Below are 22,808 nucleotides of genomic sequence, written 5' to 3'. Positions count from 1 at the left end.
TCTTGTCCTCTCCTGGTCTGGTGTCACCTGCTAATGGTTCCAACTCTCACCTCCATTTATGGTCCAGCATGGCGTGCTCCTGCTTATCTCCCTCCGACCACCACCCATCATCTCAATAACCCGTTTCCCCTGCCCCCCTTTCTCATTCATTTGCCATGGTCTCCCAACTCCACTCCTCTCTCCCCTCTTGAATTGGCACCACCTACCTGTCCTCCCTCGCATCCTCCTCAGCCCACCAATCACCTCAGGCTCCTGCCTCAGCACTTTCAACCCTCATCTCCACACTCTCAATCCTTCAAAGGTTATGGGGAGAAGGCAGGTGAATGGGGTTGTAGGGAGTTTGGTGGAAATCAGCCAAAATAATAGAATGACATAATTCTGTTCCTATGTCTTGACAATCCCACCCCCTCTCCATTCTCAGCCCTGATGCAGGGTTTCAACCTAAAATATCAACACTGCCTTCCCCCTCCATAGATGCTGCTCAACACATTGAGATCCTCCAGTAGATGGTTTGTTGCTCCTGATTCCAACATCTGCCATCTCTTCTGTCGCAAGGATAGGTTTAGGATATGAGCCAAACTGGGGCAACTGGAACGAGCTCAGATGGGAATCTCAGTCAGCAGGGGCTGGTAGGGCCAAAGGACTAAGTGACTCTGAATAAAACATTTGGAGGACAGGGGAATCTTGACCCGAGATTTAGTATCTCTCTCTCTCCCCCCCCACCCACACAGATAGTGGAGGATGAACGTAGTGACCGGGAAGAGACGGACAACTCAGAGGACGAGGAACCGGTGAAGAATGGCCCAGTGTCCAATGGTCACACAGCGCTCAACAGCAACCACAGCAAGACTGACTAGTGCTTGCTATTCCTTGGGGAGGAAGTGTGGGGAAGGGAGGGGGAGAGAGAGTGGGGAAAAAACTACACTCCCCCTCCATTTCCTTCCTCTCCCTCCTGGTAACAACTGCACGCCAGAGGGGGAAAATAATATTTTTTAACGTTAAGTGGGGGGTGGGGAGGGGGAAAGAGAGAGAGAGAGAAATAATCACAGCTTTAATATATTAAAAGAACTAGCTGGAGAAATGAATATCTTAACTAGCCCTCCCTTCCCCCCTCACCGAATTTTTGAGAAGGTGGTGGGGGGGCGAATGATGTGCAGTTATCTAAAGGAGGGACAGGAGAGGAGAAGATACCCCAAAGCTCTTGAATAGTGGGTCTGTATGCCTCCAAGCAGTATTTTCTTTTTAGTTTGCTTATTTACCACACTCCTTCCTTCCTGGACTCATCTTTGGAGGGGGGTGATAGAGGGTTGGTTACCATGGTGGGATCGCACCTTGTAACATGCAATCTTTTGTTTCTGAGGAGCATTTCTTTAATAAAAAGACAATAACTCGCTTTGGAAAGCTTGAACAGCTCGGTAGGGGGAGAGCTGTGGAAGGTCTGGGTGCCTGGAGAATTGCCAAGAGGGTGAGGGTCAGCTTACAGCTCACCCACTGACCTCCCCTACAGCCCCATCCAAGGCATTGCTTGGTTGTGAGAGGAAGAGAGATGTTGAGGATGCGAGTGGGAAGGGGAGACTGTCTACTGTTCCGACTCCCCATATCAGGAGTGATAGTAGGTTTTGTGATTGGATGGAGAGGGGTAGGGGGTCTAGTCATGAATTCATTGCATCCCTATAATGGGGAAGAGGTAGGCGCTAGGCAGGAGTGGAGATTATCCGAGATGTTCAATTAATTTCCCCTGATCCCACCACGGGCCACAATGTACCAGGATCTCAACCCCACCCCCTCCCCCAGGGTCTGTCTAGTCCATTTACTACACTCCGTGGGAAGGGGTGGGATGGTCTAGATTTGATGTTACATTTATGACACTGAGATACGTATTGTAAATAAGAAAAGAAAATGAGATGTTGGGATGCCTAAAACAGTTTGCAATTAATTTTTTTGATTAAAAATCCATTTTAAAAGATGCAGGTGTGGTTGTTCCTGCAGATACACCACTGTTCTCGTTCCTGAAGGATAAGAAGGAATTGTCCATTTTAGCCGTTTCCCTTGTCCCTTCTCCCCTTTGTTTCTGCAATTCTCTAAACCTTCTGCCTCGTTTCCCCTGTTCCTCCCCCCACCCCCTAGTTTCTGTTTGCTCCCCTGAATGGTTTTCTTCTGTTTTTTTGTCTATTTCCCATCTGTCTTGTGGTTTCTGTTGCCCTCGTTTGCTTCTGTTTACATCATTTCTACCTCCTCTCAACCCTCCATTTCTTGAGTGAGGGTTGATCAGTGCTAGTCTTCAGATCTCTGACGGTCTCCAATTGCAGACCGAGTGGAGAAACCCTTGTGTTGTGGGCTGTGGAACAAGGGCTGCCCCTTGCTCTGGGACACCGAGCCCCGATTCCTCACCCTCCCATGGGAACAGGGTGACCCTGTCAAACCAAATCCTGAACATCCCAGCGAGTCCAGGCTGCTCGTGATCTTTCCAGGGATGCTCCATCTCTGGGGTGAGGTGCTGCACCCCGGGCCACAAGTATTACTTTACAGTGAAGGCTGCAGTAACTCTCCGTCTCTGGAGTTAGCCAAAACCGTGAATAGTGCTTCAACGTCTTGTGGGGTTTTCTTCGGGGAAGACCTGGCTTAATTAGGGAATTTGGCCTGAGAGGTCTTCCCCTGATGTATGCCTGCTGATATGGAGTGGACAGTACAGAAACAGGTACTTTGGCCTGTCCGGTCCAGGCTGAACTGTTTACACCCCACGTCATTGTGCTGTGGGAGGGACACTCTTCCCCACACCGGTTTGGGAACTAACCTGGCTCCCTGAACCCATGACACAGCCCCACTTTGATCAGACTGTACCTCAGCACGTTTGAAGAAGCATCCTATAATTGGGAAGATCTGCTCTCCAGCTCTGCAGATTTTCGGGGGCCTCTGCTGTGGCGTTCTGGAAAAGGTAGCTCTGGATGTTACCGCACAGGGCAGTGTGTCCATTACTGGACAGCCTGAAACTGGAGCTTGTGGGGACCCGGGCTGGAACAGGGTCAGAGTCACACAGCATGGAAACAAGCCCATTGGCCCAACTGGTCAGCATTGAGCTAAGATCCCATGCGAGCTACTGCCATGTTTAGCCCATAATCGCTCTAAACCTTTCCATCCACATACCTGTCCAAGTGTCTTTTAAATGTTAATGTACTTGCCTCAACCACTTTTGAGGGCTATAGGTAAGCCTAGTAATTTCTGAGGTAGGGACATGTTTGGCACAACTTTGTGGGCCGAAGGGCCTGTATTGTGCTGTAGGTTTGCTATGTTTCTATATACTGACCACCCTCTGGGTGAAAAAGTTACCCCTCAGTTCCCTTTTAAATCTCTCCCCTTTCATCTTAAACCTGTGCCCTCTAGTTCTTGAGGGCTATGGGTAACCCTAGGTAATTTCTAAGGACATGTTCGGCACAGCTTTGTGGGCCAAAGGACCTGTATTGTGCTGTAAGTTTTCTGTTTTTCCAATCCCTGTGCATTTAGCCTATCTCTGCCCTACATGGTTTTATACACCCTTCAGTCTCTTACATGCCAAGGTACAAAAATCTCAACCTCTCCCTGTAACGCAGGCCCTCGGGTCCCAGGCAACATCTCTGTTAATCTTTGTACTCTTTCCAAGTTAATGACACCCTTCCTATAACAGAGGGACAAAAACTGTACACAAGGCTGCAGGTGCAGTCTCATTAACATCTTGTACAACTGCAACATAATGTCCTGTGTCAGAATGCCTAAAGAGCCAGGAATAAAGTCCATCATTTGTGAGTGAAACAAATTCCCCTTCCTCTGCTACAGAGACGAGCTACGGGTGTAAGCCTCCTGATGTTTTTCTCATCTCTGAACTCTCTCAAGTTACCAGATTGGCTCTTAACCAGCTGCTGCTTGTGGGATCTTACTGTGTGCAATTTTGGCCCACAATGTTGTGCCAAACCAATTAAATTAACATTCATGTGCCTATCTAAGAGTCTCTATAATGTTTGTCTCGACCACTATGCTGGCAGTGTATTTTGGTCTGTAAAACCATGACCTGCACATCTCCCCTCTCACCCTCTGGTATTAGAGAGTTCAACCCTGGGGAAAAAAAAAGACACCAGCTGTTCACTCTATCTCTGTCTCATAATTTTATAACTTCTATCAGGACTCCTCTCAGCCTCTGACGCTCCCGAGAAAACAATACAAGTTTGTCCACCCTCTCCTTATAGTTCATGCCCCTCTAATCCAGGCAGCATCCTGGTGAAACTCTTCAGCACCGTGATTGTATTGAACGGCGGGGAGCCTGGAGAGGCCGAGTGCCTCACTCCTGTTTTCTTGTCATGTCTCTTGAGAGAACGCCTGAAACCAAGGGCTGGGAATCCTGTGCTGAGGGACGTTCCAAGGCCTCACATTCCTGACCAGGGGAAACAGGACACTCCCTACTTCTGAGGAAGCTCGACACCATCAGGGACCAAGCAGCCACCTATCCACACCCCCCCCCCCCCCCCAACCCAAACAACCCCTTCCTCCACCAAGGTTACTCACCCGGGCTATTCCACCGGAACCCTTTGTAGTGGCTGAAGTCCCAAGGTGGGGTCAAATCCTGCTCACTGGTCGCTCCCGCAACCACAATGTACCAGAAGGTAGAATGGGCTTAGAGAGGCCGAGTGGCACACACCTGCCCCTACTGGTTCATGCTTCTTTGCTGAAACTCGCCCTCATTAAATCATGGAACTCCTCACCAACCCCTGCTTGGGAGGGGTGCAAAGACCGGACACCGATACCAACCCTCCTCAGCATTAAACACCAAGCATCGTTGGGCTGCACCTTCAAGATAAGTATGGGGCCGCAGAGACGAGCGGTTTTAAATAAAAAAGAGAATTGACTGTGTGGTTTTATTTAGTGACATGTACAAGAGGTGTGGGTGTGGGTGGGGGGCAGGCCCACCGAGTATGGCTGTTCCTTAAGTCCGACATTCGTAGTCTCCTTGGGCACCTCGGAAGGCATCATCTTCAAGCGAGATGTGTAGGAGGAAGCGCCGCTGTCTGTCACTCCTGTGACACTGTCCAGGTCCTGTGTGTGGCTCCGTGCAGCAGGACAGCATCCAGGGTGATTGAAGAGGTGGGGAAATGTGTCCAGACCAGAAGGTGGGGGAGGGGGGAGATAGAGTATTAGGGTAATGGATGACACTCACATTAAACAGAGTCTGCTTATTTCATTTCACATGGAATGGACAGTGGGGGGGGGGGGGGGCATGGTGTTCTAAAGTTGGAGGAGTGCCAAGGGTTTAAGTGATGGGGCATTAACTGGTCAAGGGAATGAGGGGTAACAGAGACCCCCTTCAATAGGCAGGAGTCTCCCCACCCAGGCCACTCTGAGGGGGGGATGGGAGAGAGAGGAGAGGGGGGAGGGCGGGGGGGGGGGGAGGAGGATATATATATATATATAGTAGATTGACCTAGCTTTGAGTGTGTTTGGCAGGACTGCATCTGCTAGTGGAGCAGATATTAACCACTCCCCCCCCTTTCCGTTCTACTTGGGGGGGCAGTTTAGAGCCTCAACGCCCCAGGAAATGCTTGTTCCTAGACAAGGGACCCAGAGCCCTTCTCAGGAAAGAGAGGGTGGTTGTGGGGGTTTTAAAGACAATTCCAGGCTAGGGGAGGGAGTAGGTGGGATGCAGTGAACCCTGCTCACGTACTCTCTCCAGCCCCACCTCCATCCATCATAGGAGGGGAGGGGTCTCTCCAGGAATGTCCCAGGAACCCAGCAGGGAATCCCACTGGTAGTGAGCCAGCAGGGAGTTGAGGTGTTGGGGGTGAATGGTGGCTGGGGTCGGGGTGCCCCATCGGCCATGTCGGGAGGTGGGGGGGGCACCTACAGGAGCCTCCCCCTGCACTCAGTGGAGCCACAGCAGCACAGTAACTGTTTACCCTCTACGCTCCCCACCTCGTAGTTGTAATCCCAGGTAAGCTCAGTCCCAGCTCGGATCCTCCTGCAGAAGACACGGAATGAGGGGAGATAACAGACTTATCTGCATCGTTCACCTCCCACCTTCCCTCCCTGTGCTCCTTCCCGCACTGTCCCAGCACCCAGTGTAGGGGCAGACTGGGAGAGAAAAGAGTTCTGGTTCACCTCCAGCTCCCCAGCGCAAGGCCACTTCCGACCCCACAAAGGCCCTATGCACCACCTGCAGCCTGGATTTGCTGCCCTGCACAGTGCATGCACATGCCGTTACAGATATGGAAATGTTCATCTGTACAACCGAGCGCATATCCAATCCCGCAACCCCTCCCACTCTTAGAAATGCACATCAGCCCCACTGCTGAATTTCACCTTCCTCTGTACCCTTCCCTCCCAGAAGTCTTTCTGGTTATTTAAGCGGTCCCATCCTTGGTGTTTAACCCTTTCAGGCCCAGTCCCACTGTGGGTTGTGATGTCATTGGAACCTAAACCTAGCCTACTCTTCCTTTCTGGCAGTCTCTGCAGCTGGACAGACCCTGAGCTGTGCACCCCGCTCCCCGGCCGGACAGACCCTGAGCTGTGCACCCCGCTCCCCGGCCGGACAGACCCTGAGCTGTGCACCGCGCTCCCCGGCCGGACAGACCCTGAGCTGTGCACCCCACTCCCCAACTGTTTCTGAGCACAGGGACTTACTTGCTGGCGAAGAATGCCACCCAGGGGAAGCGGAGGTCATGTGTGTCCACAAACACATTCTGCACAAAGAGGTTGGGGCTGCAGCTATGCTGTATGGGCGGAGAGAGAAAACAAAATGGTCAGCAGCACTGGTACACCCACTCCCCGACTCACCCCATTACTCTGCGTCACTTCTCAGTCCCATCTGCCCCTTGGGTGGTGGACTCTTTTCAAACACTCCTACCTTTTAAACAGTGATGTTGAGCAGTGGTTAGAGTCAGTGAGAAACAGGCCCTTCAGCCCACTGACTCCATACACACAGTTACATGGATCCCCATTTTGTTCTTCCCACATTCCCATCAACTCCTCCCAGATCCTACCCCTCACCCACACACCTGGGAGGCAGCTTACAGCAATTGGTTAACCACAGGTGGTTGGGATGTGGAAGGGAACCAGAGCACCCACAGGGTCAAAGGGAGAGCGCGCGCACACACACACACACACAGTTCTGGAAGTCATGACTGAATATGGTTCTCTGGAGTAGTGAGATGACGGCTCTATCCACTGAACCTCTGAGCTGCCGTGTATGTGGCAAGGAAAACTTTACTCACCTGTTCCTTTGAGCAACAATGCTAAATGCAGTGGCTGCACTTCACAAATGTATTACCTCTGTCTACACTTCCTGCTGCCTCAGTAGAACAGCCGCACAATCAAAGACCACACCCACCACAGGCACCCCCTCTTCTTCCTTCTCCATCAAGCAGAACATCCTAAATCCTGAAAGCACGTACCACCAGGCTCAAGGACAGCTTTATAAGTCAGCTTTTGCTGTTATGATAAAAATGCTTGATTTTGCAATCTCCCTCAATCTGGCCCTTGCACCTTATTGTCTGCGTGCTGCCTCTGTACCTGCAACACTCTATTTTGCAATCTGTTATTGCTTTTCCCTTGTATAACCTAACTGCTCTGTTGTGATGAAATAATCTGTATCGATGGCATGCAAAACAAAGTTTTTCCACTGTACATGTGACAATAATAAACCAATTATCTATGGCCCAACCAAACTCCTTCCCTGGGTGTAAATGAAAAGACTGCTAGCTTTGGAGTCTCCTTTTTTTTAAAAAAGCACACCGCAGGGTTAGTTTTGTGTCTGCTGGGGTTTGACCCTGGGCACCGCCTGACTACTGAATGAATGGAGCCGCAGGAAGACTGCTCCTTGCCTTCTGGTGACATTTTAGCCCCATCCTCTTAATAACTGGTCACTTTGTGCAGATTTGGGGGGGTGGGGAAGAGTCAGTTGGAAAATGTCCTGATATCCTCAGCAACACACGTGCACACACACATACACACACCCCACCCCAATGTCGGAGGAACTCAGCAGGTCAGGCAGCATCTATAGAAATAAATAAACCATCAACGTTTCAGCCTGAGACCCTTCTTCGGGACTGGAAAGGAAGGAGGAAGATCTAGAATAAAAAGGTGGTGGTGCTGGGGAGAGAAGGAGGATAGTTAGAAGGTAGGAAAGATAAAGGGCGGGAGAGGAAGGAGTACGATAGGAGAGGAGAGTAGACCATAGGAGAAAGGGAAGCAGGAGGGGAAACAGGGGAGGTGAGATGAGGTAAGAGTCCAGAGTGGGGAATCCTTGCCTGGGTGTCTCTGGAGAAAAGAACCTGTGGTGTCTACAGACACCATGGAGATGTTTGAGAATAAATCCTGGGTCAAAATTTAAATTTAGCTCAACTTATCGTCCTAGTTTGTAGTGACTTGTCGCATTGCAGTACATGTAATAAAGTTCTTTTTGTTAAAAAGGCTGCTCTGGTGTGCACATGGTTATGTCATCCCCACGCACCCTGCAGACTTACATTGAGGTAGCGGCCCAGATTTCCTTCCAGCTTGGCGTCGATGATGTAGCAAGATTCCTCCCCATCGTAGAACTGCCGGGTGCTCTTGCGGCTGCCCCCCCCTTCGCCCTTCTCCATGTTTGACGCCTTCACTGCAATCCCGTGCGTTGACTTGAGGGCGAAGCCACGGGTTGATTTGACCGCCACCTGCCGCTTGTTGGCATTATCTGTGGGAAAAGCTGCAAGTTAGGGCATCGATTCTCATTGACTGAGGCACCTTGCAGGGCTAGTATACTGAACAACGATGAGTTCTTTCCGGAATGGTGGAGGGCAATAAACAGGTGACATTTCTGGCTGAGACCCTTCATCAGGACTTGTCTTGTAGCATCTACAGAATCTCGTCTTTAGAGGTTTTCTTTCCTTTCCTCGCTACTGGCCTCGACCCTGCTCCTAAATTTGAGGCCCTACCTTTGAGTGTATGTTCCAAACGTGCCCTGGCCCCACTCCCCAAATCCTTCTGATGCTGCCATTAGGCAGCAGGTACAGCAGTCTGTAGACATGTGAGTCTGTGTCTCTCCCCCTCTCTCTATGTGGAGTTTGCACATTCTCCTTGTGACTGCATGGGTACCCCTGGGTGCTCTGGTTCCCTCCCATGCAGGGTGGTGGTCAGCAGCATCTTGATGGGCCAAAGGGTCTGTTTCTATGCTGTATAATCCTTGGACCCTAAGCCAGTGGTCCCCAACCACCGGGCAGCAAAGCATCTGCCACCGGGCTGCGAGGAAACGCTATGAGTCAGCTGCACCTTTCCTCATTCCCTGTCACGCCCACTGTTGAACTTGAACGCATGTGAGGTCATCAGTCGCCTGAACGCAGTGATACCCTCATGCCAGGGATCACTAGTTGGCCTCGGGTAACCAGCCGCCTCACGCAGCCGGCGGGAAGTACCGTTGCTACTGGCCTAGAGCACGAACAGATGGGTGCTGCCTCTAAACCTGTTTACCACATTGAATGTTCGTGGGGAACCCGGTGCTAAAATATTCGCAGACGACTTAATTCGGGCTCAGGGTTTTGTAAGTAGCAGAGCAGCTACCTCGCTGCGGTCTACTGAAAGTCATCCCTCAAGCTGAATTTTTGTCGGCCGATAGATCCTACCTATAAGAGGTCCTGACAAAGGGTCTCGGCCCGAAACGTTGACTGCTCGTTTCCACGGATGCTGCCCGACCTGCTGAGTTCCTCCAGCATGTTGTACCTGTGGCTTTAACCACAGCATCTGCAGTGTACTTTGTGTTTACCTATAAGAGGGGCAGGTACGCGCCCTGTCGCACTCCTCGCTTGGTCAGTCGCTTTCTCCGGACTGCGACCGCCATGGCCCCGGTACGGGGACCTCTGGCCCTTACCTTGTCCTCTCACTGGTGTGTCGTAATGATTTTATATGTTCATACGAGGAAAATATGCTCTGTGTGTTTAATATTAAATTCGTTAGATAAACCCTTTTAGAAACAAAGTTGAGTGTATTAGCCATTTATAGTTGATTTATCACCTGTATTCCGGTTGATATTAACATCCCCACCCCCCCCCCCCCCAGCCGGTCCGCAAGAATATTGTCAATATTAAACCAGTCTGTGGTGCAAAAAAAGTTGGTGAACCCTGCCCTAAACCAATGCCCTCTAGGATGTGGGAGTCAGAGGGATAGGTGGGGAAATATTTCTGTCTGTCTGCCCTGTCTAAGTACATCTCAGGTACCCTATTCAGCTTCTTCCACAATGGAGAGAACAGACCTAACGTCTCTGGTCTCACACAGACTATTCGGTTCATTCACCGCCACCTCCCCCACATGCCACCACCCTGAGCCATCAGACTTAGCAGCAGAATTAGGTTATTCAGCCCATTGAGTCTGCTGTGTTATCCCATCATGGCTGATTATCCCCCTCAAACCCACTCCCCTGACCTCTCCGATAACCTTTGATGCCTTTACCAATCAAGAACAAATCTACCTCTGCTTTAAATATACCATTATCTTGGCCTCTAGAGCCCACTGTGACGATGAATTCCAGATTCACCAAAGATCCCTCATCTGTCCTAAAGGGATGCACTTCTATTGACAGACTGCATCCTATGGTCCGAGACTCCCCCACTATAGAGAACCTCCTCTCCGTGTCCATTCTGTCTAGGACTTTCAATATTCAATAGGTTTCAATGAGATTCTCCCCTCATACTTCTAAACTCCAGTGAGTACAGACCCAGAGCCATCAAACACTCCTCACACATTAACCCTTTCATTCACACTGCTGGTGTTTATGCAGCCTCACCTGCGTTCTTTGAATCGCTCTCTTCCTTCTTGCTGTACTCGTCAGAGCCGGAGGAGATGGTCTGGATGTCGTCGCTGTCGTTGCAGGCTGCCGGGGCTTGCCCTTGACCCTGTCGCCGACTGCCGCTGGTCTGGGTGCCCGTGTCCATTTCGCTGTCCGAGCTGCTCGACAATGTCATCACCTCCTGCTCGTTAATGCAAAGGGCAGGGAGCTTAGAATGGTACCACATTGAGGGAGGCCCTTCAGCCCACCCTGTTCATACTGTCCCTTTTGCCAACCTACACTGACCCCCTCACCTGCCCACATCCTCTGTGCCTTTCCTGTTTGACATCATGGCTGGCAGAGACATTGTGGACCAAAGGGACTGCTCCTATGCTATACTGCTCTATGTTGAAGATGTGCAGGGCTCATTTCCGCGATGGTGGCCTGGAATGTGCTGCCGGGGGTGGTGGTGGAGGCAGATATGATAGTTATTTAGAAGCTTTTAGACAGACATGTGAAGAGGCAGAGAATGGAGGGATATGGACATTGTGCAGGCAGATGGGATTACTTAAATTGGCACCGTGTTTGACACAAATACGGTGGGCCGAATCGTGCTAGTGAATGAAAGAAAAATAAAACACTGGTGCCTGTTAATAAAACTGCATGGTAACGTGACTGTTAGCGTAATGCTTTACAGCACCAGCAATAACCGATCGGGTTCAATTCCCAGCACTATCTGTAAGTAGTGAGTTTATACATTCTCCCCGTGACTGCCTGGGTTTCCTCCCACATTCCACAGCCATACAGGCTGGGGTTAGTAAGCTGTAGGCACGCCATGTTGGCACCAGAAACATGGTGATACTCACAGGCTAATCCCAGACTGTGTTGGTCATTGATGCAAACGACCCATTTCGCTGTATGTTTCGATGTACGTGTGATAAATTAAACTCATCTTTATCATTATAGAGAAAATGATGGAAATACTCAGCAGCTCAGGCAGCATTTGTGGATAGAGAAATGGGATTGACGTTTCAGGCTCTGAGACTAGATACAAAAACCTGAAAGCACATTCTACCGGGCTAAAGGACAATTTCTACCCAGCTGTTATAAGACTGTTAAACGCTTCCCTAGTATAAGGTGGACTCTTCACATCACAATCTACTTCAGAACGATCTTGTACCTTCTTGTCTGCCTGCACTTCACGTTCTCTGTAACTGTTACACTTTATTCTGCATTGTTATTGTTTTTCCTTGTCAAACCTCAATGAAGTTTGACTAGTATAAACAGAATACAAGACAACCTTGTACTTGTACTTAGTACAAGTGACAATAATAAACCAGTTCTAATTCCCTTCATCAGAACTGGACAGAGTACCTGGTTCTCAGCAAAGGTTCTTCACACAAAGTGTATCTATTTATCTCTCCACTTCAGTAGAAGGAATGGTCGAATACCATTTCAGCGTTAATACCAAAGTTCACAATAACCAACCTCAATCCTAAACTCAATAGGTACCACGATAGCGCAGCACTCAGCTTAGCACAACACTATTATAGCATAGTGCATTGGGAGTTCAGTTCCGGCGCCACATGTAACAAGTCTTTGAACATCCTTCCTGTGGAATGCATGGGGTTTTCTCTGAATATTCCAGTTTCCTCCCACCGTCCAAAGATGTAGCAGGTAGGTTAACTGGTCATTGTAAATTCTATCACAATTAGGTTAGGGTCAGGTGTTGCTGGGGCAGTATGGCTCAAAGGGCCGATGGGCCTGATCTGCGCTGTATCACTAAATAAAAAAAAAAAATGCAATCTAGTAAAGATAAATAGGAAAGAAAAAAGATGTCATTAAGTTCAGAAGATCTTGGAAGTCTGCACAGTTCATTCTTCAGGTAGGCAGGAGATGCTTTATTAGAACTTGGGAAGAGTTTTAAGTTCTTCAGCTTTGCTTCTCTTTCTCTCTAAAGAAGCTGCCTGACGTGTAGACAAGTGCATAGATGGGACAGATATTCTTCTTCTCAGGGCAGGGGGGTCCAGAACCAGAGAACAAAGATTTAAAGTAAGAGGGGAGAAATTTAAAAGTGACGTGTGGTGGTGGGATATCTAGAATGGGATGCCAGAGGAGGCAATGGAGGCAGATAAAATTATGTTTAAAAGGACATGGAGAGAGCACTACAGACCTAATGCAAGCAAAAGAGATTAGCACAGACGGGCCCTGGATGAACCATGGGATCTGAAATCTGCCGAGGGCCAGATCTGAGACATTCAAGTCTGGAGACCAAGAAAGTTACATGAGGCACAGGTATGATATCCAGAAAGCCAGCTCACGGGTGAAGTTGAAATTCCAGACCAAATCTGAATCAATGAGGGATGCTTGACAGCTGTGGCAGGGCTTGAAAGCTATAATCTCTTATAAACTTAAATCAAGTGACATGGTAGACAGCAAGGCCTCACTTCCAGATGAGCCCTAAGCTTGCTCTGACTGTCAGAACATTGAGGAATTATTGCAAGCTCCCACGTCCCCCGATGATCACATGATTACAGTCTCTAAAGTCGACGTGCGGGCTGCTTTCAGGAGGGTGAACTCATGTAAAGCATCTGGACTGACGGGGTACCTGACCATGTACTAAAGGCCTGTACTGATCAGCTGGCTGGTGTGTTCACTGAGATCTTTAACCTCTTGCTTCGGCAGTGTGTGGTACCTACCTATGTCAAGTACGCTTCTACTGGTGCTCAAGAACAGCGTGGTCACCTGCCTCAATGACTATCACCCAGTTGCACTTACATCCACAGTGATGAAGCATTTTGAGATGTTGTGATGAAACATATCAGCTCCTGCCTAAAGAATGACTTGGATCGGCTCCGATTTGCCTACTGGAGCAACAGGTCCACAGCAGATGCCATCTCATTGGCTCTTCACTCAATCCGGAGCATCTGGTCAGCAAAGATGCATACATTATCAACTACAGCTCAGCATTCAATACCATCGTCCCCTCAAAACTAATCAATAAGCTCCATGACCTTGACCTCAAAACGTCCTTGTGCAATTGGATCCTGGATTTCCTCACTTGCAGACCTCAGTCAGTTCAGATTGGCAACAACATCTCCACAATCTCCACCAGCACAGGTGCACCACAGAGCTGTGTGCTCGCCTGCTCTACTCGCTTTACACTTATGACTGTGTGGCTAAAAACAGCTCCAATGCCATATTCAGGTTTGCTGATGCTATCTGTTGTAGGTCGAGTCAAAGGTGGTGATGAATCAGCATACAGGAGGGAGATATAAAATCAGGCTGAGTGGTGTCATAACAACAACCTCTCATTCAATGTCAGGAACTGATTGTAGAGAGGGAAACCAGAGGTCCATGAGCCAGCCCTCAAAGGATCAGAGGTGGAGAAGGTTAGCAACTTTAAATTCCTATAGGTTACTATATCAGAGGACCTGTCCTTGGCCCAGCACGCAAGTGCATTGCAAACAAAGCATGGCAGTGCCTCCATTTCCTTAGTTTGTAGAGATTTAGCGTCACAGCCTGTTATGAAAACACCAATGCAAGTAGTGAATTCAGCCCAGTGTCACAGGTAAAGCCCTCCCAACCATTGAGCACATCTATGTAAAACACTGTCATAGGAAAGCAGCAGCAATCATCAGAGATCCCCACCACCCAGGCCATTCTCTCTTCTCACTGCTGCCGTCAGACAGAAAGCACAAAAGCCTAAGGACTCATACCACCAGGTTCAATCATCAGGCTCTTGAACAAAAGGGAATAGCTTCACTCAACTTCATTTGTCCAATCATTGAAATATTCCCTCAATCAATGAACTCACTTTCAAGGACTCTTCATCTCATGTTCTCGTTATTTATATTTGCAGTTTGTTGTCTTCTGCACTCTGGTTGAACGCCCTAATTGGGCAGTCTTTTATTGATAGTGTTATAGTTAATATTCTATAGAATTGTTAAGTTTGCCCAGGGTTGTACATGTTGACATACATGTACTTTGAACTTTGTGGTCAGCATGAACAAGATGGGGTGAAGGGCCTGCCTCTGTACAGCAGAATTCTTTGATATCGATGTTTCCAGGATGTGACCTTTTCATTAGCCACACAGTTACCTACCCACTATGTCTGACCTACCAGCACTCATCCCGTGCCACTGCTCTGCCCCGGGCTGCACACGATGTACTCACGTCTTTGGAGACTGGAGGGGGCGCCGAGTTCCGTCGCGCCTGTAGCAGTGTGGTCTTGCTCACCGGTCTGCGGATCCCCTCGCTCCTCGCTGGCCGCGGATTGTAGCCAAAGTTCCGAGAGGAGTTATCAAATGGCCTGGGGAAACAAGGCAGAGAGAGAGAGGTGAGACAGACAGACAGACACACACAGAGACAGGATGTGAAATTAAATGTTTGGCGGCCGTGGTACAGTGCAAAGACATTAAATTACTATTGATAACAAAAATAAAGAGGTAGTGCAAAGGAAGAGAATAACAAGGTTGTGGGAACATTTCAATGATGGGATGTTGAAGTGAAGTTGAGTGAAGTTAACCCCCTTGGTTCAAGAGCCTGATGGTTGAGGGGTAATAACTGTTCCTGAAGCTGGTGGTGTGGGTCCTAAGGCTCCTGTACCTTCCTCCTGAGGGTAGCAGTGAGAAGAGAGCATGACTTGGATGGTGCAGTCCTTGATGATGGATGCTACTTTCTTTTGTCAGGGCACTGTGTAGATGTGCTCAATGGTGGGGAGGACTTTACCCGTGATAGACTGTGCTGAATCCACTACTTTTTTTTGATAGGATTTTCTGTTCAAAGGCATTGGTGTTTCCATGCCAGAACGTGATGCAGCCAGTCAATATTACTCTCTATCACACATCTATAGAAGTTTGTCAAAGTTTTAGATGTCATGCTAAATCTTCGCAAACTTCTAAGGAAGTAGAGGCGCTGCCTTGCTTGCCTTTCAGAATTGCATGTATGTGCTGGGCCCCAGGACAGGTCCTCTGACATAATAACACCGAGGAATTTAAAGTTGCTGATCCTCTCCACCTCTGATTCCTGATGAGGACTGGCCCGTGGATCTCTGGTCTCCTCCTCTTGAGGTCAACAATTTGAATGCGAGGGAACACAAGAAGCTGTAGGGTAGTGGACTCAGTATCAATGGTGGGGAGGGATGTGCTCATGTTATATTGGCCTATCTATAGGTGACAATATACCAAAGATCCCCACCATCCAGGCCAGGCCATCTTCCCACAGCACCCATCGGGCAGGAGGTACAGAAGCCTGAGTCCCACACCACCAGGTTCAGGAAAAGCTACTTCCCTTCAACCATTCGGTTCTTGAACCAACAGGTACAACCCTAATCACCAACACATGAACACTTCGCATTAAAATGGATTTTTTTGTCCTAGTTGTATTCACTCTTGTAAACAAACCTGTGTCTAATTTATATTTAGTTAATGTTTTTCCTGCGAATTTTGTGTATCTGTCGCTCCGTGCCTATGATGCTGCTGTATGTAAGTTTTTCACTGAGCTTGTGCATACATATACTCATGCAGGTGCCAGTAAACTCCACTTTGAATGTGAACGGGAGAAGTGTTTGAAGCAAGCAGGTCACTGCTGACAGGAAGAGGATGTGCGGGTTTAAAGAAGGAATGCAGCATTACTTACAACGATAGCTTGAGGTGAATTGCCGCATCCTGGTTCTGTGCAGAGATGACAAAAAGGTGAACTTGGTCAGTCACTTTAACCCTACCATTATCACATACCACCTAACCTGCCACTCCCCGGTAACCGAAGGCACGAATATCCAAACACACAACCTGAGTCAGAGTGACACATCAGGAAAACAGGCCCCTCAGCACAACTTTCCCGTGCTCACCAAGGTAACTCTCTGATCTAATCGTGTCTCTCTCCAAACCTTTCCCACCCACGTCCCTGTCCAAATGCCTTTGGAATTATATAATTGTAATCCCCTCATTTCATATATCCTCCTCCCTGTGTGGAAAGAACCTGCCCCTCGGATAAGCAGCGAGGGAGCATACGCATAGCAGTTAGCCTAACACTGTTACAGTACCAGCGACCCGTGTTCAGTTCTTCCGTCGTCTGTACATTCTCCCCATGACTGCACGCATTTCCTTTGGGTGTTCTGCGTTCCTGCCATATTCCAAAGATCTCCGAGTTGGTAGGACAAGTGGTGCAGTTGGGCAGCACGGGCTTGTTACCATTTTAAATCTTTTCTCTCTCACCTTAATCTGATTTTGTCCAGTTTTAGATTCACTATAAAGACCAATATCCTTATCCATGTCCCTCTACACTTCTACAAGGTTACCCCTATTACTTTTAGTTAGAGATGCAATAACATCTCTGCATCAGGTAGAGGCCATTCTGGCACAACAAGCCTGTACTACATTCTAGAGAAAAGAAGCCCCAGCCTCTCCTTGAATCTTAATCCCTCTTGTCCAAACAACATCCTTATAAATCTTTCAGCAGCCTCTCTATCTTGATGACATCCTTCCTACAGATGGGTAACCATAGCTGAGAGCCGTCATCGTCAGAGCAGATTGAGGCAGAGTAGTAAGGCTTTGGCTCAACAGAGCTTCGGCAATTACAGACGGAGGCAAGGTAACTAGGCAAGTTCATTTCTTATTTCTAATTTACATCTTGAGAGAATTGTGGGTATAACTACAGGGCCAATGTTCGGTTCTGGGTGTCAGATGGGGGATTTCCAGGAGACTCCCAGCCTCCCTGATGGCCACATCTGCACCAGGTGCATCGAGATGTTACTCCTTAGATACCATGTTAGGGATCTGGAGTTGCAGCTCGATGACCTTCAGCTTGTTAGGGAAAGTGAAGCAGCGATAGACAGGAGCTACAGGGATGTAGTCACCCCAAGGCTACAGGAGACAGGTAAATGGGTGACTGTCAGGAGAAGGAAGGGAGAACATCAGATAGTGGAGAGTGCTCCTGTGACCGTCCCCCTCAAACATAAGTACTCCATTTTAAGTACTGTTTTGGGGGATGACCCACCTGGGGGAAGCGACAGTGGCTGTGCCTCTGGCACTGAGTCTGGCCCTGTGGCTCGCAAAGCAAGGGAATTGAAGGGGACGGCAGCAATAATAGGGGACTTAGGGGGAATAGGTGATTCTGTAGACGCTAAAAGGAAGCACTGATGGTAGTCCTCCCAGGTGCCAGGGTCCATGATGTTTCTGAACGTGTCCACAATATCCTGAAAAGGGAGGGTGAGCAGCCATAAGTCGTGGTACATATTGGTACCAACGACTTAGGTAGAAAAAGGGAGGAGGCCCTGAAAAAAGAATACAGGGATCTAGGAAGGAAGATGAGAAACAGGACCTCAAAGGTAGTAACCTCAGGATTGCTGCCAATGCCATGCAACATTCAGGATAGGATAGAATGAGATGGCAGATAAATGCATAGCTTAAGAATTGGAGCAGAGGGCAGGGATTCAGATTTCTGGATAACTGAGTTCTCTTCTGGGTCAGGTGGATGGGTTGTACTTAAATTCAAGGTGTAGAGTCTGTATGGGTTGAGTTAAGAAATGACAAGGGTAAAAGGATCCTAATGGCAGTTGTATACAGGCCACCCTTAGGGAACAGTGATAACAATATGATCGAGTTCACTTTGAAATTTGAGAAGGAGAAACTAAAATCCAATGTGTCGGTATTTCAGTGGAATAAAGGAAATTACAACGGCATGGGAAAGGAATGGCCAAGGTTGATTGGAAAGGGAGACTAGCAAGAACAGTAGAACAGCAATGACTGGAATTTCTGTTAAAAATTCAGGAAGTGCAAGACAGATATATTCCAAATAATAAGAAATTTTAGAATGGAAGAAGATCACTACCGTGGCTGACAAGTGAAGTCAGAGACAAAGTAAAAGCAAAAGGGAGGGCATACAAGGAAGCCAAAGCTTGTGGGTAGAGGATTGGGAAGCTTTTAAAAACTTGCAGAAGGAAACTAAGAAGGTCATTAGGAAGGAAAAGATGAATCATGAAAGGAAGCAGGCGACTAATATCAAAGAAGATACTGTAATGTATTATGTGAGTATTCGTAGGTCAGAGTGGGTATGACGTCAGAACGCGGGGGTTTTTGTCAAGTGTAAGTCTGGTGAATAAACGTGTGTGTTTAATACTGCGGTGTCCGAGTCACATTAACGCTACATGGTGTCAGAAGAAAGCGAAAAGGAAAGGAAGAGACAACACGTAAAAAGATGTCACAGTTACAGCCACCACCGAGTTTAAGCCTACGAGGTAATATTGCTGAGAATTGGAAGGTATGGCTCCAGCAGTTTGAGCTGTTTTGCACCGCTAGTGGCGTAGATGACAGACGGAGAAAGTGCAATGTGCTACGTTTCTGCATGTGGCAGGAGCAGAGGCAATAAAGGTTTGCAACATGGTTGTCTTCCAAGAGGGTGAGCGAGATAAAATTGAAGTGTTGAAGGAGAAGTTTCAAGATTACTGCGAACCGAGAAAAAACCTACCGTACATTCGACACATTTTTTACGAGGGCTCAAGGACCGACAGAGACTATAGACGCCTGCGTAACAGATTTGAAGAACGAGGCAAAAAACTGTGAATTCGGACAACTGCATGATTCTTTCATACGCGACAGGATTGTATGCAGCATATGAGATGATCATGTGAGAGGCAGGCTGTTAAGAGAGGCGGAGCTTATATTGGAAAAAGCGATTGATATGTGCCGTGCTAGCGAGATCACGTCCAGTCAGGTTAAAATGCTTAATGAAGAGACTGAAGTATACAAAATAAAAACTGTGAAAACTGACAAGAGTCGGACAAAGCCAGTTCCACAGGATTATCAAAAGGAAGTTAACTGCAACAGATATGGTTATAAACATGGATACAGAAAATGTCCAGCCTTTGGTAAGACATGCAAATTATGCAGAAAGAAAAATCACTTTGCAAAGATGTGCAAATCGCAGGAGCAAGCAAGGAAAATGCATGCTGTGGAACAGAGTGAGTGCAATGGTGACATGTTCATTGGAACAATTGAAGTGGAACAGGAGGTCAGTGCTCCACTTGGAAAGCTACTAGAGAGCAACACTGACTGGCATTGGGAAGATGAACAAAAGAAAAGTTTTGACACACTGAAGCAGTTGGTTACCAATGCACCAGCACTCAAGTTCTATGATGTCAATAAACCGGTGACAATGTCTGTGGATGCCAGTTCGGAAGGAATAGGAGCTGTTATATTGCAGGATGGGAGGCCTATGGCGTATGGATCACGAGCACTTACGGACTGTCAATGCCAATATGCTCAAATCGAGAAGGAATTACTTGCCATAGTTTATGGGTGTGAGAAGTTCCACCAGTATGTATAAGGCAAAGAAATCCAGGTTGAGAGTGATCACAAACCACTTGAGAGCAGCTTCAAAAAGCCACTTCATCAAGCTCCTATGAGGCTGCAAAGGATGCTTCTCAGGCTACAGAGGTACACTCTCACAGTCACCTATAAGCCTCAGGCTACAGAGGTACACTCTCACAGTTACCTATAAGCCAGGAAAAGAACTCCACATCGCTGATGCTTTGAGCCGTGCTTACCTCAAAGAGCAAAAGGAAGAGTTGCTAGGAAGAGAGCTGGAGGTCAACTGGGTTACACCTCAGCTACCTATTTCTGAGGAGAAGTTGAACATGCTCAGGAAAGCGACTGCAGAGGATCCTGAAATGCAAATGCTAAGAGACATTACAATGAATGGATGGCCAACAGAAAGAAAAGATGTTCCAAAAGAAATACAGAAATACTGGACATTTAAAGAGGAAATTAGCTATGCATCAGGACTAATGTTCAAAGTGGCAAAACTCATAGTACCAAATCAAATGAGACAGGAAATGCTCAATAGAATTCATGAGTCACACCTGGGGATAGTGAACTGTAAAGAAAGAGCAAGGGACATTCTCTATTGGCCAGGTATGTCAACTCAGATAGAGGACATTGTGTCTCAGTGTGCTGTTTGTAATGAAAACAAAAACAGCAATCCAAGAGAGCCTTTGCTTCCCCATCCACTACCAGGACGACCATGGGAGAAGCTTGGCACAGATCTCTTTCGCTACAATGGTGCAGAATATCTGCTTTGTGTGGACTACTATTCAAAATATCCGGAAATCACCAAGTTAAGTGACACGTCCAGTCAAGGTGTCATTACCGCAATGAAGTCGACATTTGCAAGACATGATATTCCAGATATTGTCGTCAGTGACAATGGTCCACAATATGCCAGTGGTGAGTTTAGAGAGTTTTCAGAAAGCTGGGAATTGCAACATGTTACTTCCAGTCCAGGTCATGCTCAGTCTAATGGACAAGCAGAGAGAACTGTACAAACTGTGAAGAACATGCTCAAGAAGGCACAAAGCAGCAACAGTGACCCGTACATTGCTCTGCTTGAATACCGCAACACACCGTTTGAGGGTGTGGGGTTCTCCCCTGCACAGCTGTTGATGGGACGTTGTCTGAAGTCCAAGCTGCCAACATCCACAACTCTACTGACTCCTGAAAGTAATGCTCAAGTACATGACAAGCAAATAAAGCAAAAGAGCTACTATGACAGACATACAAGACAGTTACCAGATCTGCATATAGGTGAAAATGTCAGAATACAGAGAGGAGACACTTGGCAGCCAGCTGTGGTTGTGAACAGGCATCAGCAACCAAGATCCTTCATAGTTCGCACGCTGGATGGAAGAGTCTACAGGAGGAACAGGAAGCATCTGCTGAAGACAGGTGAGAGGGTGTTTCCACGTACAGATACCCAGGACATTTCCACGGATACAGACATGGAAACAAACGACACCAAGAGTGAGGGGCGTGACGAAACCCCACGACGCAATGACGGTGAAAGTTCGGTGCAGACAGACCGAGGTGGAAATGCAGACACAGAGGTTACTTGAGAGACTGACTCTGAAGGACAAGCACAGTCACAGTTCTATCGCACAAGGTCTGGGAGACAAGTCAAACTTCCAGCTAGATACAGAGACTGGATCTACCTACAGTCTCAAACAGTTTGAGACAAAATCACACATAAGTTCCAAGGTGTGAAATTAAAGGTTTATTAGTCTATGTTAGTAAAAGAAAATATACTGCTGTTAGTATTGTAAGATACAATGTAGAATACAGTATAAGAAGTTATAAGATTTTTATTAGTTTATGTCATGGCTGTTGCAATGTTAGAAAGTCATATCTAGAGGCATTGTTTTGGTAATTCACAGTATTGTAAAAAAAAACTTGAGAAGGGGGATGTAATGTATTATGTGAGTATTCGTAGGTCAGAGTGCGTATGACGTCAGAACGCAGGGTTTTTGTAAAATGGAAGTCTGGTGAATAAACGTGTGTGTTTAATACTGCGGTGTCCGAGTCACATTAACGCTACAGATACTGAAAGCATTTTTAAGTATATAAAGGGTAAAAGAGAGTCAAAGGTAGATACAGAACTAATAGAAAATGACGCTGGAGAGATGCAGAGATGGAAGAGGAACCAAATGCATGTTTTACATGGCTTCACAATGGAAGACATCTGCAGTATACCGAACATTCAGGAGTGTCAGAGAAGTGAAGTATGTGCAGTGAAAATTATGACTGAGAAGGTGTTCAGGAAGACCTGATGGAATGCACCCTCGGGTTCTGAAGGAAGATTGAGAGATTGCGCAGGCATCTTTCAAGAACTGATAGATTCGGGCACTGTACCGGATGACTGGAAAATTGCAAATATTGCTCTGCTTTTTAAGAAGGATGGGAGGTAGCAGGAAGGAAACTATAGACCTGTTACCATGACATCAGTGGTTGGGAAGTTGTTGGAATTGATTGTTAGGGATGAGATTACGGAATACCTGAAGGCACATGACAAGATAGGCCAAAGCCAGCATGGTTTCTTGAAGGGAAAATCCTGCTTGACTAACCTACTGCAATTTTTGGGAGGAAATTACAAGCAGGGTAAATAAAGGAGATGCAGTAGGTGTGGTGTACTTGGATTTTCAGAAGGTCTCTGACAAGATGCCGCAGTATGAGGCTGCTTAGCAAGATAAGGGCCCATGGAATTATAGGGAAGTTACCAGCAT

The 22,808-nt window shown here is 47.6% G+C and overlaps 1 protein-coding gene and 1 pseudogene across 2 annotated transcripts in view; one reads left to right on the top strand and one right to left on the bottom strand.

Annotated features, from left to right (window-relative positions):
* LOC140736354 (ceramide synthase 2-like) overlaps positions 1 to 1,966 on the top strand; it is a 32,384-nt pseudogene extending 30,418 nt beyond the window's left edge.
* A 2,903-nt stretch (positions 1,967 to 4,869) lies between these two features.
* The window catches only part of setdb1b (SET domain bifurcated histone lysine methyltransferase 1b), a 113,871-nt gene continuing 95,932 nt past the window's right edge, over positions 4,870 to 22,808 (bottom strand). For both annotated transcript variants that reach the window (XM_073061281.1, XM_073061280.1), the window contains exons 17-22: positions 16,394 to 16,428; positions 14,930 to 15,065; positions 10,772 to 10,955; positions 8,484 to 8,689; positions 6,643 to 6,731; positions 4,870 to 5,980 (exon numbers count right to left, since the gene is read on the bottom strand). In XM_073061281.1, the coding sequence (XP_072917382.1) occupies positions 5,863 to 5,980; positions 6,643 to 6,731; positions 8,484 to 8,689; positions 10,772 to 10,955; positions 14,930 to 15,065; positions 16,394 to 16,428 (768 nt within the window). In that variant the 3' untranslated portion in view covers positions 4,870 to 5,862. The remainder of the gene's footprint in view (positions 5,981 to 6,642; positions 6,732 to 8,483; positions 8,690 to 10,771; positions 10,956 to 14,929; positions 15,066 to 16,393; positions 16,429 to 22,808) is intronic.

Source organism: Hemitrygon akajei, chromosome 11, assembly GCF_048418815.1.
Source record: "Hemitrygon akajei chromosome 11, sHemAka1.3, whole genome shotgun sequence".
In the NCBI taxonomy this organism is placed as follows: Eukaryota; Metazoa; Chordata; class Chondrichthyes; order Myliobatiformes; family Dasyatidae; genus Hemitrygon; species Hemitrygon akajei.
This window is presented reverse-complemented; position numbering and strand designations above follow the sequence as displayed.